Source organism: Aquarana catesbeiana, linkage group LG02 (genome assembly GCF_042186555.1).
Source record: "Aquarana catesbeiana isolate 2022-GZ linkage group LG02, ASM4218655v1, whole genome shotgun sequence".
NCBI classification, from domain to species: domain Eukaryota; kingdom Metazoa; phylum Chordata; class Amphibia; order Anura; family Ranidae; genus Aquarana; species Aquarana catesbeiana.
The window spans coordinates 528,976,063-528,990,008 of NC_133325.1; the positions used below are offsets into that span (position 1 = coordinate 528,976,063).

Below are 13,946 nucleotides of genomic sequence, written 5' to 3' on the forward strand. Positions count from 1 at the left end.
CACCTGTGCAATAATCAAGCTGTCTAATCAGCATCTTGATATGCCACTCCTGCGAGGTGAATGGATTATCTCAGCAAAGGTGAATGGATTATCTCAGCTCACTAACACAGATTTAGACAGATTTGTGAACAATATTTGAGAGAAATAGGCCTTTTGTGTACATAGAAAAAGGGGCAAACACAAAGTGTTGCATTTATAATTTTGCTCAGTGTATGTGATGTATCAGTAAATATCAAAATATGTTTAAAATCATATAACATTTGTACAATTATTCTCTGCTACTTTATAAATCAAGAATAGAAAACTATTTATATATGATTCTATGTTGCTACTGCTACCTCAAGAATCTGTGTAACAGAATACAACTATTCCTTTGTGATGAAGTTATACAATTATTATCATTACTTTTTTGGAGTGATATTTTGAAGATTTTAAAGATGGATATTGTTCCCGTGTTATGTCTGACCTTTCCTGTTTCCTGCTGTCTCCCCTGTTTCTTAAAATGTTTTATTTATTTTTTAAGTGCTTTCCCATGCGTGTTGTCATTTGATGTATATTTTGTTACAATGACAAAGGTTAAACTAAGATCTAAACTATTTTGTACCCAGAGAAGACTGGAACAGTCCAGATTCCCCTAATCCTAGCAACCTGGCCAACTCCAGACAGCCATATATAAACAGAGCAGAATAGTTCAAGTAGTAAAAGTCAGATAGAGAAAGAAAGGTTAGGATAAACAAAAATGAACGTCAGAGGCAGTAAAGCATTTACTTAAGGATAAGATAAGGAGTAAGATTAAATATACAGAAAAGTTTCAGTAAAAAAAAAAAAAAAAAATCATATTATCAGATAAAGTAAGCATGTGAAATTATTGATGGTAGATATAAAAAGAACACAATAGACTGTAGTTGGATAAAACAGTTAAACGTGATTCAAGAACACAAGACTACAGTCAAGCAAGAAGCCCTGTGACTATCTTCATCATGCGTGCACTGTTATTGACTATCCTCCTATCCTGTGATGCACTCAAAAGGTAAGAAAATAATAAAACATTTTATTCTATGGGGATTTACTAAAATAATAGTAGTAGGAGCAGACCTGAGGTTGCTTCCAGGCAAGAAAAATAAGTATATACATTAATAAGCATAAAAGCAAATCTGTATTTTATAACCTTTTATAAGGAATAATATAGACAGGTAATCATGGAGACATGATAATATTTGTGCTATTACAAAAATATATTGTCACATGGACAGGAATCAATTTTGGTACCCAAAGTTATTTAGAACCATAATCTAGCAGTTTTGTCTTATAATTGTCCACTTAATCACCTGGTAGTTTGATTTTAATATATTATAAGGAAATAAAATAGCAATTGGAAAACAACAATACTTAATACAGCCAGTTGATATTTCCCGTCTTTAGCTGATGAGATTTCTGATGCATTCCAAAATGCATGGAATTGCATGACAAGTGAAACTACATGATTTTCTAAGGAAGCCATTCACATATTTGCAGTTTGAATCAGATGTAATTATAAAAAAAGGTCCTTTTCAAGTTTGGAGCAGTGCAATTTCTAGCTCTATAGACTTCAATGGTAACTGCATTTAAAATCCTTAAATATCCTAAGTCTTTGCTGTGTTCCTGACGAGAGAGAGAGAGAACGACATGCATTTAAACCACATCAACTCGCACAGCAGCTGCTCCTTCAAAACGCATTGCAAAACTGATTCAACTTGCATTGTATCAGTGTGAACCTGGCCTTAGACTGAAATCCAACTCTGAATAAAATACGTATCACCACAGAGTGGTACTGTGGATACGGAGATTTAGTATATAATACCACGTCCCGATAAATTGAATTAAAGAGAAAATTGGTGGATGATGGACTTTATAGGCATAACACAATATAATAATATATACTAAAAAGGAATATTTATTACAAAATTAGAATTGGGACAATTGCATAGAATGTAATCAAGTATTTACAGAAATTTGCTTTTAAGCATAAACAACACACCGCCTACATACATATACATACATACACACTCTTTATCACAGACTGAAGGACCAATTAGATCACTTTCCAATATTGGTAAAAAGAACCAAAAGGTGGTGTGTCATAGTCTAGCTCAGCTAACACTCAGATTAAAAAAAAAAACACTAAAACATTGTGAATAATTTCACATTTAAAAGCTTGTTTAGGAATGTCTCTTCTGCATTACAAATGATAAGCAAAATATGTTTTTAGATAACCAGATGCTTTGTGCTTTTTGTGTAGATCCCAACTCTGAATTTTCCCCCAGTTTTGTTTGCAAAGAATGACCAATCATATGCAAGTAATAAAACAATATTTTTGCTCAAGTATAATTGGATGATAGAACTCAGCAATTGTGGAAATCACAAATTCCACAAAAGGAACATCCTATTTGTCTTTAGCAAAGCAAACCCATTGTCTGTGACTGTAAATGTAAATATAGATGTTTTCAGCAATGACCATCAACACCCATCTGTCCCTGAAAACAAAACCTCTCCCTGATCTGCAATACCACTGTATAACATACTGTTAGTATGTCTGTGACTTAATGGCAATATAGATATACTTTTTAAGCAAGAAGCACTAGTAAGAAATTTTCTCTTGAAACACTCAAAAATCTCTCTCTGATAGGCTATAGCATACTGTACAAGACCCTGTGTGTCTGTGGCTTAGTATAAATATAGAAGATTTCAGCAATAACCACCAGCATTTGACTGTCCTTGTAAATACTCTGAAGTTTCTTTCTAATCTGCTATACCACTGTACAACACTCTGTTTTGTAACTGCATGTAAATAAACGATTGACCTTTTTCAGCTATCAGCATCAGCACCTAACTTTACTTACAGTCTGTGGGTATCGCCTAACAAAAAAAACAAAAAAAAACAAAAACATTATTGGCCCATCTAAGCCACCTGACCACAGTTCAGGGGTCAGGAAGTGCATGATTAGGAATTGGTTGCAGACATCTCAAGTCTCCCATGAGGTGCGGGAGCCTCCCGCATTTGGGGGGAGCCTCCCGGACACCTGCAAGTGCTGCCCGATATCCCGGGCTGCAGGGCTGATCCTGGATGGTCTCCTGGTTCACAGCCGGGGATGATCGGTGCAGCAGGAAGGACAGCTGTGAACACCGATCTCCCTGTATAGCTGACATCCGCTTCCCCTTCCCTTCCTCCCGCGGCTGTCAGCTAAAAAGTTATACAGGGAGAGCGGTGATCACAGCTGTCCCTCCTGGTGCACCGATCATCCCTGACTGTTCCCTGTATCCTCCCTCCTCCAGCCCCCCTCCGTGTCTTCTACGGCTCCCCTCCTGTCCTTCACCCAGCTCTCTGTCCTCCTCCTCCAGCCCCCTCCGTGTCCTTACCCCCCCTTCTTCACCCGGCTCTCTGTCCTTCTCCTCCAGCCCCCTCCGGGTCCTTACCCCCCCTTCTTCACCCGGCTCTCTGTCCTTCTCCTCCAGCCCCCTCCGTGTCCTTCACCCGGCTCTCTGTCCTCCTCCTCCAGCCCCTCTCCATTTCCTTCACCACCCCTTCTTCACCGGCTCCCTGTCCTCCTCCTCCGCCCCACATCTCCCGCAGCCGGCTTCCCTCCTCTCTCGCCAGCTGTGGGGATCTGTCAGGATGGCAAGCGGAGGATGGGACCGGTCATTTACCGGCCCCTGCCTTTTCTGAATTGGACACAGCGAGCGAGATCGCTCCTGTGTCCTGTGAAAACTGAGCAGAATAACCTGTGTGATAATGGTATTATTACCAGATTCTTTTTTAAAGCCACTGATCGTAACTCCTACATTCCCACCACCAGCTGCCATCACAAACCATGGCTTAGTAATATCCCCAGAGGCCAGTTTACGAGAATGAGGAGAAACTGTACACGGGAAGATGATTTTGAATCTCAGACAGAGAAATTAAAGAAAATGTTTTTAGATAAAAGGTTACCAGGAAGAGTTTTTAGAAAGAGAAAAAAGTTTGGTGAAGAATTTTAAGAGGGATGATTTGCTGAAGGATAAAAGTATAACTGTGGGTAATGATGAATATGATGGTACATGTATAGTCTTGGATTATTGTTTACAAAGTAAAGAGGTAGAGAGAATTTAAAAAAAATATTGGAACGTGTTAAAACAAGATTGTCATTTGAGAGATCTATTACCTGATAAACCTAAGATCATCTATAAGAGAGCACCCTGTTTGCGCGATAGATTAGTGCACAATGTAGTGGAACCACCCCCACCAAAGCCTAAGATGTTCTGGGACTTAAAGGGCTTCTTTGGTTGTGGGAGATGTTATAGTTGTGTAAGAGTACCGTCTAATATCAAGAGAGTCAAAGAGTTCTATAACCCCCATATAGAACAGACACACACTATAGAGGATTTTGTATCTTGCGATACCATTGGAGTGGTGTATGCGATTCAATGTCCTTGTAACTTATTTTATATTGGTCGCACCATCAGGGCCTTAAAAGACCGTATGGAGGAACACGTGAGGAACATACACAAAGGATCTGACAGCCATTACCTTTATGTGCATTTTAAAGATATGCACAATCAGAGCACGCAGGGCATGAGGTTTTGGGGATTAGAAGCTCCAAAACGAAACTGGAGAGGCTCTAACTATGTCAGAGATATCAGCAAGCGAGAATCCTGGTGGATATACCAGCTCGGCTCTTTGTCACCTGGTGGGTTGAATAAAGAGTTTGATCTCACATGTTTTTTGAGTAATTTTTGACCTTTATACTGTATGATATGTGACTAATTCCTTTACATACCAGCTTGGCTTGGGTCAGCTGGGAGATTGACTTATGCCGCTTTATACCCTAGATCTATCCCGTAAACATTCTATTATTTTATATTTTAAAAAAAAAATTATTTTTTATACTTTTATTTTGATTGAGGTTGATCTGATGTTTTTATTATATAGATTCAATATGTAATTATTTGGATATACTCTATGAGTCCCACATATTGGGGTTTTTCTTCTTAACCCCCCCCCCCTTTGAAGTATATAGGCTCCACTCAAGATGGGAGTACTCCCTCTTTTGAGGATACACAATAGGTATATATAGCTATTTTTTTAAAGGTCTTCATTTATATATATATATATATATATATATATATATATATATATATATATATATATATATATATATATATATTTTTTTTTTTATATTTTTTATTTTTTTATATAATTTTTTTATATAATTTTGTATGTATTTTTTATGTATTTTTTATATAAAGTTATATATAAAGTTTATAATGTTTTTTCCCTACATAAGATGTGTATTTATAGGTATAGGGGTATGTTTACCACACATACCTGTATACGCCACTCACTTCACCATTAGGAGAGATACAAGGTTTGATGGAGGGCTGTACATAGGTATCACTCATAGTAAAACCAGCTGGTTTACTGCTCCCATTATACTGTAGATTTTTTAACATATTTTTTATGTAGTTTTTTAAAACAGAGTGATGATCAATGCATATGAGATTGTTTTTATGTTTTTTAATGTTGGCTATAGGAGTGCTGTGCGGTGTTTGGCTTCCCCTCCGAGCTCCATCCTGGGTATGTGCTTATATATAATATAATCTTTCCCCCTAGGATTAACATAATTAGAAAGGTTTGCGGTGATAAAACGTCCTATGTTAGTTGCTGTGCGGTGAATAGAGGAGCGGAGCCCAATACATATGGGTCTGCGATCTCAGGGAAAATGGCCGCCGTTAGTGTATTTAAACTGCAGAGCGCCCGTCCAATCATATCCCCCTGATGAAGACACGTGATTCCCTGTGTCGAAGACGCGTAGGGGAGGGGCCAGGACGGAGCGATCAGCACAGAGTTGGGTTGTGGATTTCTTATACCCCGCAGCACGCCGATTAGCGTTATTTGGACCTGTACTGTATTGTGCATACTAGCACCTGAAAAATATGAGTACCCCAGTGTGGGGATTGGGTTTTTTTAATAAAGTATTTTGGCGATATCACACTATATAGTCCTTATATTTTTATGGTACGATGTCTGTGGAGCCATAGAGAGCCTGCTTGGAGATCATCTGTTATCAATCACTGAGCCCAGGGGTGGCTCCATAGCGTGTATTGACGCAGCTGAACACTGTGTCACACGCTCTAAGGTGAGCGCAACCACTTTGGGGGTCACCGAGGCACATCACGGCATGATCTGGGCACTTTGATTCAGCAATTGGATTTTTCCTGTGAAACACTTTATGCACCAAAGTTTTCTTTTGGAATTTTCACTGCACATTGCTGTGTGATGTTGTGTTGGAGGATTTTTCACAAATAAGGACAACCGTTGTCTCAAACATCACTTATCACTCATATGGTTATATGTATATATATTTTATTCAGTATCACCTGTCACTTATATGATCATATTGGAGTTTTGCATGTGATATGTATATGATATATTATTTGCATGTGATATGTATACGACTTATTATTTAGAGTGCACGTTTTTATTTTTATTGAATATCATTGATTCATTGATAAGTGTTTGTTGTATTTATCTATTTATTTATGTATGCAAAGTTGATTTCAGTACCTTCATCATTTGCACATTGCACTTTGGATTTATTGTATATGGCACCTTGTTGCACTTTTTTTAATATATTGATGCAGAGTTGATTTCAGATCTGCATCATTTGCACATTGCACTTTTGATTTAGTGTATATGGTACCACTAGGGTGAACGGATATAATGACACACACCTAAGCGCAGCGCAATTTTTTATTTATGTTTATTGCATGGTCATGAATACGTGATCTGCGTTTGCAGCTGGGCATTTATATTTAATTTTAGTTGGTTCTCCCTTAAGGTATTGGATTATTGTGGCTCGCAAGATTTTTTCTTTATTAAAAATAAAGAACTACTGACACCGTCCACTGCCCTACTGACACCACCCTCCACATACTACTTACCGCTGTAAGTCATCGCAGACTCTTGAACCACACCCCATTTAAGCCACGCCACACCCAATATGTAGCATGGTTTAATATTGAACCACACCCAATATTTTAAGCCCACCTCCATTTAAGCCACGCCACACCCAATATGTAGCATGGTTTAATCTTGAACCACACCCAATATTTTAGCACGCCACACCCAATATGTAGCAGAGCCATTTCCAAGGGTTGAAGCCCAGTAGGGCTATGGGTCACTGGAGGAAGGCGATAATGAATCGCCCTGTTTAATAAGAACTTAGGAAGTTCTGTTCAGAGGAGTATTATGGCCTGAAGATGAAGTATACAGATGTATACCTGACCAAATAGGTTACAGCTCGCCCACCTCCCTGAAATGAGTTTTTGCAGGTTGGGATGTCTGTGGTTGCTATAGCAGCTAACAATCCTAATCGTTAGCCATTTCTTCAAACTACAAGTGAACTAGTGGCCGACTTGAACCTGAAGCTTATCACTACTTGGAAGCAAAACTGCATTGAAAGCAAAGCTGTAACTGTCATTCCACAATCTAGTTATACACATTGCAACATAAACTGGATACCTTTCCATATGTTGCAGCATGTGTAGTGCATGTCAGCCATGATCTTTTTTTTTTTTTGATTGGTTAAAAATATTCACATGCCATATGATCCTTTTATTAGGATGCATTTATGAGGGTGTAGCTATGGAGATTTTTAACAGCTGCACATGATCTTTTCTAAATTGAACATATACTGTAATGTATCTCTCAGCTATTTTAGTGGAAGTGGAAGAATATCTGATTTAGGGAAATATGTCAGTGGCTATATTGTCAGTTTCTACCACAGAAATACCATGTGATGATCTCAAAATTGTGTAGCATTTGTACAATTATTGTCAGCTGTTCTATGAATGAAGAGTAGAAATCTATTTATATAGGGTTGTATGTAGTTACTGAAAGATTTTCTATTAGAGCTCATTTACATTTGCGATGGGGGGCAATAAAGACCCACAGTTGGGCCGTGTTTTAACGCTCCTGTCCTTTTGCTGCCGAGTGTGACCCAACCTGCCGAGTGTGACCCATGTATTTGAATGGGGCTGAACTGCAACTACCCAACAATTGTGCACAACACGCATGGTTGCAGTGTGGTTGTCTGGTACTTTGGGGGTAAAAAAGGTGGTGAGGAGGTGATACAATGCGTCTCACTGCCTTTCTATTGCTGATCATGCTTCAAACAGTAAAGTAGGTGTAAACGAGACCACAAGAGAGGTAAAGTTCAAGTAATAAAAGTTAGAGTCAGACTGAGAGCTAAAGAATAAATTAATGTAAAATGCAGTGAAGTACAATGTAAATATAAAGAGGGCTACTTTCACACTGGGGCTAGGGTGCATTAGCGGTAAAGCTCCGCTAGCACGCTTTACTGGCTTTTAACCACCGAAAGCAGCTAAAGAAAGGGTTAAAAGCACCCGTGTTGCAGCACTGCCGAAGCACTTTGAAGGAGCTTCGGCAGCGCTGCCAATTCATTTCAATGGGCAGGCTGTTTTGGGAGCGGTGCACCACCTCAAAGATACTGCGTGCAGGACTTTTTTCCCGTGAGCCAATTTGCTCTAGCAGGAAAAAGTACTAGTTACTTACCGGTAACTGTCTTTCTGGGAAATCTTCCAGGACGGCACACCTGAGAGATGAGAGGCTCCTCCCCACAGGAAACACAATCAATCAACAGCTTTTTTAAGTCCCCACCCTTCCCCTTGATCCTCAGTTTGTAGAGAAGTAACTCCTGAACCTGGTTCACAAGGGAAATCATTCCTCATAGGCACTCACCTTCTAGTGTTCTAAAATTTTCCCTCCTCCAACGGGTGGGAAGTAGGCCTGCCATCCTGGAAGATTTCCCAGAAAGACAGTTACCGGTAAGTAACTAGTACTTTTCTCAAGTCATCTTCCAGGACGGCACACCTGAGAGGATAAGCAAGTACCTCAGGCCTACCTTAGGGTGGGACCACTGCAAGACCCTCTTGGCGAACCTCGGTTCTGCAGTGAGCTTTACCTTCACTCCATATGCTTGATGAAGGTATCTTAGCTAGATCATGCGGCTGATCTGCCAGTCTACTCCACTGATGTCCCTGACTTCTCTGCTTCGGATGCAGGATCTAGGTGGAGTGGGCTCTTAAAGATGGAATCAGAAAACATGTTAAACTTGTAGGTTATCAATGTTGCCTGTCACACATCTAACAACAATGACCTGTTGTGCCTATAGGTGCTGCTTAGAACCACTAAAAAGATTAATCAGAGACCTGTGTTGTAAGACAAGGACAATACATTGATCAGTAAGGGGGCCTGTCTTAACACAACCCTGTCCCGGGAAATAAAACTGCCAAAAAAGGGGGGCCCCTGACAGACAACCTTTTTTGTTCATTTTTATCTTTATGTCAGCAAAGACTGAAGGAAACCTACTTAGGGGAAATAGATTAACAGAAGCTTAATCCCTGGGTTTAAGGCATGCCCAATCTATAGTTTTACTTACGCCTGAGAGCCTACTCAGGAGATTAACATCCATAGCAGGAGTAGAACACTCATATTGCTACATCTAGTTTTGCTAGAAGGGCAAAATGAAGGCCATGCACCGAGCTGTAACCTATTTGGTCGGGTATACATCTGTATACTTCATCTTCAGGCCATAATACTCCTCTGAACAGAACTTCCTAAGTTCTTATTAAACAGGGCGATTCATTATCGCCTTCCTCCAGTGACCCATAGCCCTACTGGGCTTCAACCCTTGGAAATGGCTCTGGCATCCCTGAATGTAAGGGGTCGAGGCTTTCTGACATGTGACATCTGCAGCCAAAACTCCTGGCCCTTCCATGGTAGAGAAGGCTGAAATACAAAAGGTGATACATGTATTATTAATATCACAAATAAAAAGACCATAGATTGTGGACATAGCACAATAGATTTAGACAGAAAGGACACAAGCATAGACAAAAATGTTGTGTATCTGAGTGTGACTAGCTAAACCAACGTATCAAATATGGGAAGAGAACCAAATCTGAACCTTACTGTAGACAAACAGTCCTCACAGTCTGGTTTTCTGATGTGCGGCCAAAATGTAAGCATTAAGACACAAACAAACCCTAAATGCTGCGCATTTCTGAAGTGCAGCTAGCTAGGTCATAACTGGTAAATACAGAAAGGACAGGAACCCCTTTTACAGCGGTGTTTTACTGATGTACAGCAAAACAAGGCCATAAAGATAAGACAGAAAGACCCAAACTTCTATGTTGCGTATTTATTTTTTATGTAACATGTAATGTACTACAAATTACACAATAAAACGTTTTCTTATTTAATAAGCCAGTAAGTGAAGTGGGGCCACCTGAACTGCTGACTCAGGTAGCTCAAGCTCAATGGAGACCAAAGCCAAGGTTCAAGAACAAGGAACTCGCCAAGGGGAGCCAAAATTCTCCCAAGGGCGAGAGGAGATGTTACGGATGTGGGGAGACTGGACACTTTTGGGCCAAGTGTCCCAAGGCTGGCATCAGCTCCCAATTACTTGCGGACATTCTGAAGGCCTTACAGAAGTTACTCTTCCCAAAGCCGGCGGGAAACTTCATGGGACCTCAGTGAGAGTCCCGAGGGAAGACAGAGCTCCAAGACAAAAAATAAATCTGAGAAGAAAAGGGGGGCAAGCCACCTTCTGCTTTTCCCCCTCCTTCACCGGGGGGGGAGACTTAAGGAGAAAAGGGGACACAAGCCAGTTGTTAATCCTTTCCCTTCCTTGCCAAGGAAAGCAAAAGAAACGAAACCCTCAAGGAAGGAGATCCGGAGGCAGGAAATCAATGCACACCTCACTGAGCGAGTAGTTAGATCAATTCCACCACTTCCAAAGAGATGGATTAGGGCACAAACTAGAGTCACCTGTGAGAAATCTGCCAAAGAACTTAGTGGGGCCTTCCCCTATAGTCCCAGTGCAAGTAAAAGGCATCTATACCCAAGCTCTACTGGATATGGGAGCTCAAGTGGCGTTGCTGTACTGAGATTTTTATCACAAATATTTGAAACATATCCCTTTGTGTAAACTTATAGTGTTAGAGATTTGGGGCATAGGGACCCAGAAATGCCTTACGATGGATACATACCCATCAGTATAACTTTTGATACTTCCTTGGCTGGGAAACCAGAGACTTGACACATTGGCTGTTGTCTGCCCGCGACCTCCTGGGGCAAGCCAAAACTCTTTGTCGATAGGCACCAACACCAATCTTGTGAGGAGGCTACTCACTCCACACTACTCACTTTGGAGGGCGCTCCAGCAGGGAAGATTCATTCTCAGCTGCAACAGGCCTTCCAGCGAGTGTTGTAGGAGAAGGCCCCCATGGAAGGAGTAGGAAGGAGTAGGAAGGCTGTGGTGATTGGATGCTCATGAAAAGGTCTTGCAGCTGGGCAAGAGGGTCTGCTTGAAAGCCACTGTTAAGTTGTCATGGGACCAGCCGGGCCCTTATGTAGTGGTGGAAGCTGATTCAGCAGAGGAGGATGTTGGAATAGAACTGGTACTGTTACAAAGGTTCCACAGTAACTCCCAGAATAAACAGCAGTACTACTCCCTGCTTCCTCCTGACGCCACCCCCCCCCCCTTTAGCAGTTACTTAATGCTGACTAGCATATACCTGTAATACCCAAATTAGCAACCCAGTCTCTAAGTGTAAAAGAGTTCTTAGATCTTATGAGGTCAAGTAGCTGCCCACATGTTTCTGTCCCTTGGGGGGGGGGGGGAGAACAAAGGAGTCCTGATGTTGAAGAGTCCTAGGTACAAAGAGGGTAGGCAGATGCCCGCTCACCAGGCCAAATGATATCAAGCTCAAAGGATGAAGTGGAGATCCTACCACAGGTTCCTGCAGATACTGTATTCCGGGAGGATGCTTGATCGCACTCTTTAACCACTTCAATACAGGGCACTTAGACACCTTCCTGCCCAGACCAATTTTCAGCTTTCAGCGCTGTCGCAGTTTGAATGACAATTGCGCGGTCATACAACACTGTACCCAAGCTAAATTTTTATCATTTTGTTCCCACAAATAGAGCTTTCTTTTGGTGGTATTTGATCACCTCTGCGGTTTTTATTTTTTGCTAAACAAATAAAAAACGACCGAAAATTTTGAAAAAAATAAAATTTTTGCTTTTGTTTCTGTTAAAAAAAAATGTAAATAAGTAAGTTTTCTCTTTCACTGATGGGCACTGATAAGGCAGCACTGACAGGCACTGATATGGCGGCACCGATAAGGTGGCACCAATGAGCGGGCACTGACGGGCACTGACGATGGGCACTGATATGCGGCACTGATGGGCACTGGTTGGCGGCACTGATGGGTGGCACTCATATGCAGCACTGATGGGCATTGATAGGCGGCACTGATGGGCACTGATGGGTGGCACTGGGTGGCACTGATGGGCACTGATAGGCAACACTGATGGGCAATGAAAGGCGGCACTGCTGGGCAGTGATAGGGTGGCGCTGATAGGCGGCACTGATAAGCAGCACTGCTGGGTACTGATGGGCACTGATAGGCGGCACTGCTGGGCACTGATAGGCGGCACTGCTGAGCACTGATACGTGGCACTGATGGGCACTGATACGCGGCACTGATGGGCATCCCTGGTGGCACTGGCAGTGGTAGGCATTGAAGTGGGCACTGATTGGCAGCTGCCTGGGCACAGATTGGCAGCTGCCTGGGCACACAGTGGCATTTCTCTGGGGGTCTAGGGGCATACCTGGTGGTCCAGTGTGGATGGCTTCCCTGGTGGTCCTGGGCGGCTTCCCTGGTGGTCCTGGGTAGGATCCGAGGGGGGGCTGTGCTGATAAACAATCAGCACAGGCCCCCCCAGTCAGGAGAGCAGCCGATCGGCTCTCCTCTACTCGCGTCTGTCAGACGCGAGTGAGGAAAAGCCGATCACGGCTCTTTCTATTTACATTGTGATCAGCCGTGATTGGACACGGCTGATCATGTGGTAAAGAGTCTCCGTCTGAGACTCTTTACCTAGATCAGTGTTGCAGGGTCATATGACGTCCGATCAGGAATATCAAACCACTTTGCCGCCGTCATTTGTTAATAGGTGGGAGGCTAAAATTGCAAAAAGTAGAAACATTGGGCAGGGATCTGTCCAGCGTTGTATTCGGTAGTTTATCCTATTGATTCATGTAGGATGTGGGAATACTTTAATATAACCACTTGCTCGGTGAAGCCAGGATTTAGGTTGGCATAACTAGATAAGGTTCAGGGACTATGTAAGAGCAACTGAAGTGTAACAGAGGGGGGATAAGAAGGTAGCAAACAGAGAGTAGGGAGGGGTGTGCGTGCGAATGTCTTCGCGTTTGCAAATGAGAGGGGTGATTGGGGAGTGATGGTGACACATCGCTTCCATCTCCTTATTGATCACTAAAAGTTATTTGGAGAAATTACTGAAGGTAATTTCCCAGTGGGCAGGTTCAGCACTGCTGTACTGCCTATGACTTGCAGGGGTGGCACTAGGTGGGTGCTTTAGCTCCCCCAAAATTCCACATAACACCCCCCATTAGCAGCCACCTCAGGAAGATATTTACTGTTTGTAGCCCGGGTCTCCTGCTACCAGCGGTGCGCCCACCCCAGTGTGCCCAGAGACCGGCAAACAGCATGTCAGATGTAGGGCTAGATCTCATTCATGTGCTCCATGCAGCATAGGGAGGGAGGGATCTTGGAATCACCTGCTCAGTCTTATCCAATCATGCTGTTCCTGTGCTACAACCCCTCCCACTTCCCCTGCCGCCTTGTTTTGATTCCAGGCAACTCCAGAGGAAGAAGAAGAAGCCAAACCCCTCAGCTTTCTAACTCCCATGTGAGTCTTTTTTTTTAATGTACTGTATACTTTATGAGAAGCAAGTTGTGCAGCAGCCTAGGCAGTGATAGGTGTGTGGTTTAGTGCAGGCAGTGTTCTCCATAGGGGGACAGGACAAGGGGAAAAC

The 13,946-nt window shown here is 42.2% G+C and overlaps 1 protein-coding gene across 2 annotated transcripts in view; it reads left to right on the forward strand.

Annotated features, from left to right (window-relative positions):
- Positions 1-359: 359 nt before the first annotated feature.
- The window catches only part of REN (renin), a 713,915-nt gene continuing 700,328 nt past the window's right edge, over positions 360-13,946 (forward strand). The window contains exon 1 of one of the 2 annotated variants that reach the window (XM_073615843.1): positions 360-1,030. In XM_073615843.1, coding sequence (XP_073471944.1) covers positions 981-1,030 — 50 coding nt within the window. In that variant the 5' untranslated portion in view covers positions 360-980. The remainder of the gene's footprint in view (positions 1,031-13,946) is intronic. The other variant, XM_073615842.1, reaches the window with a different exon arrangement.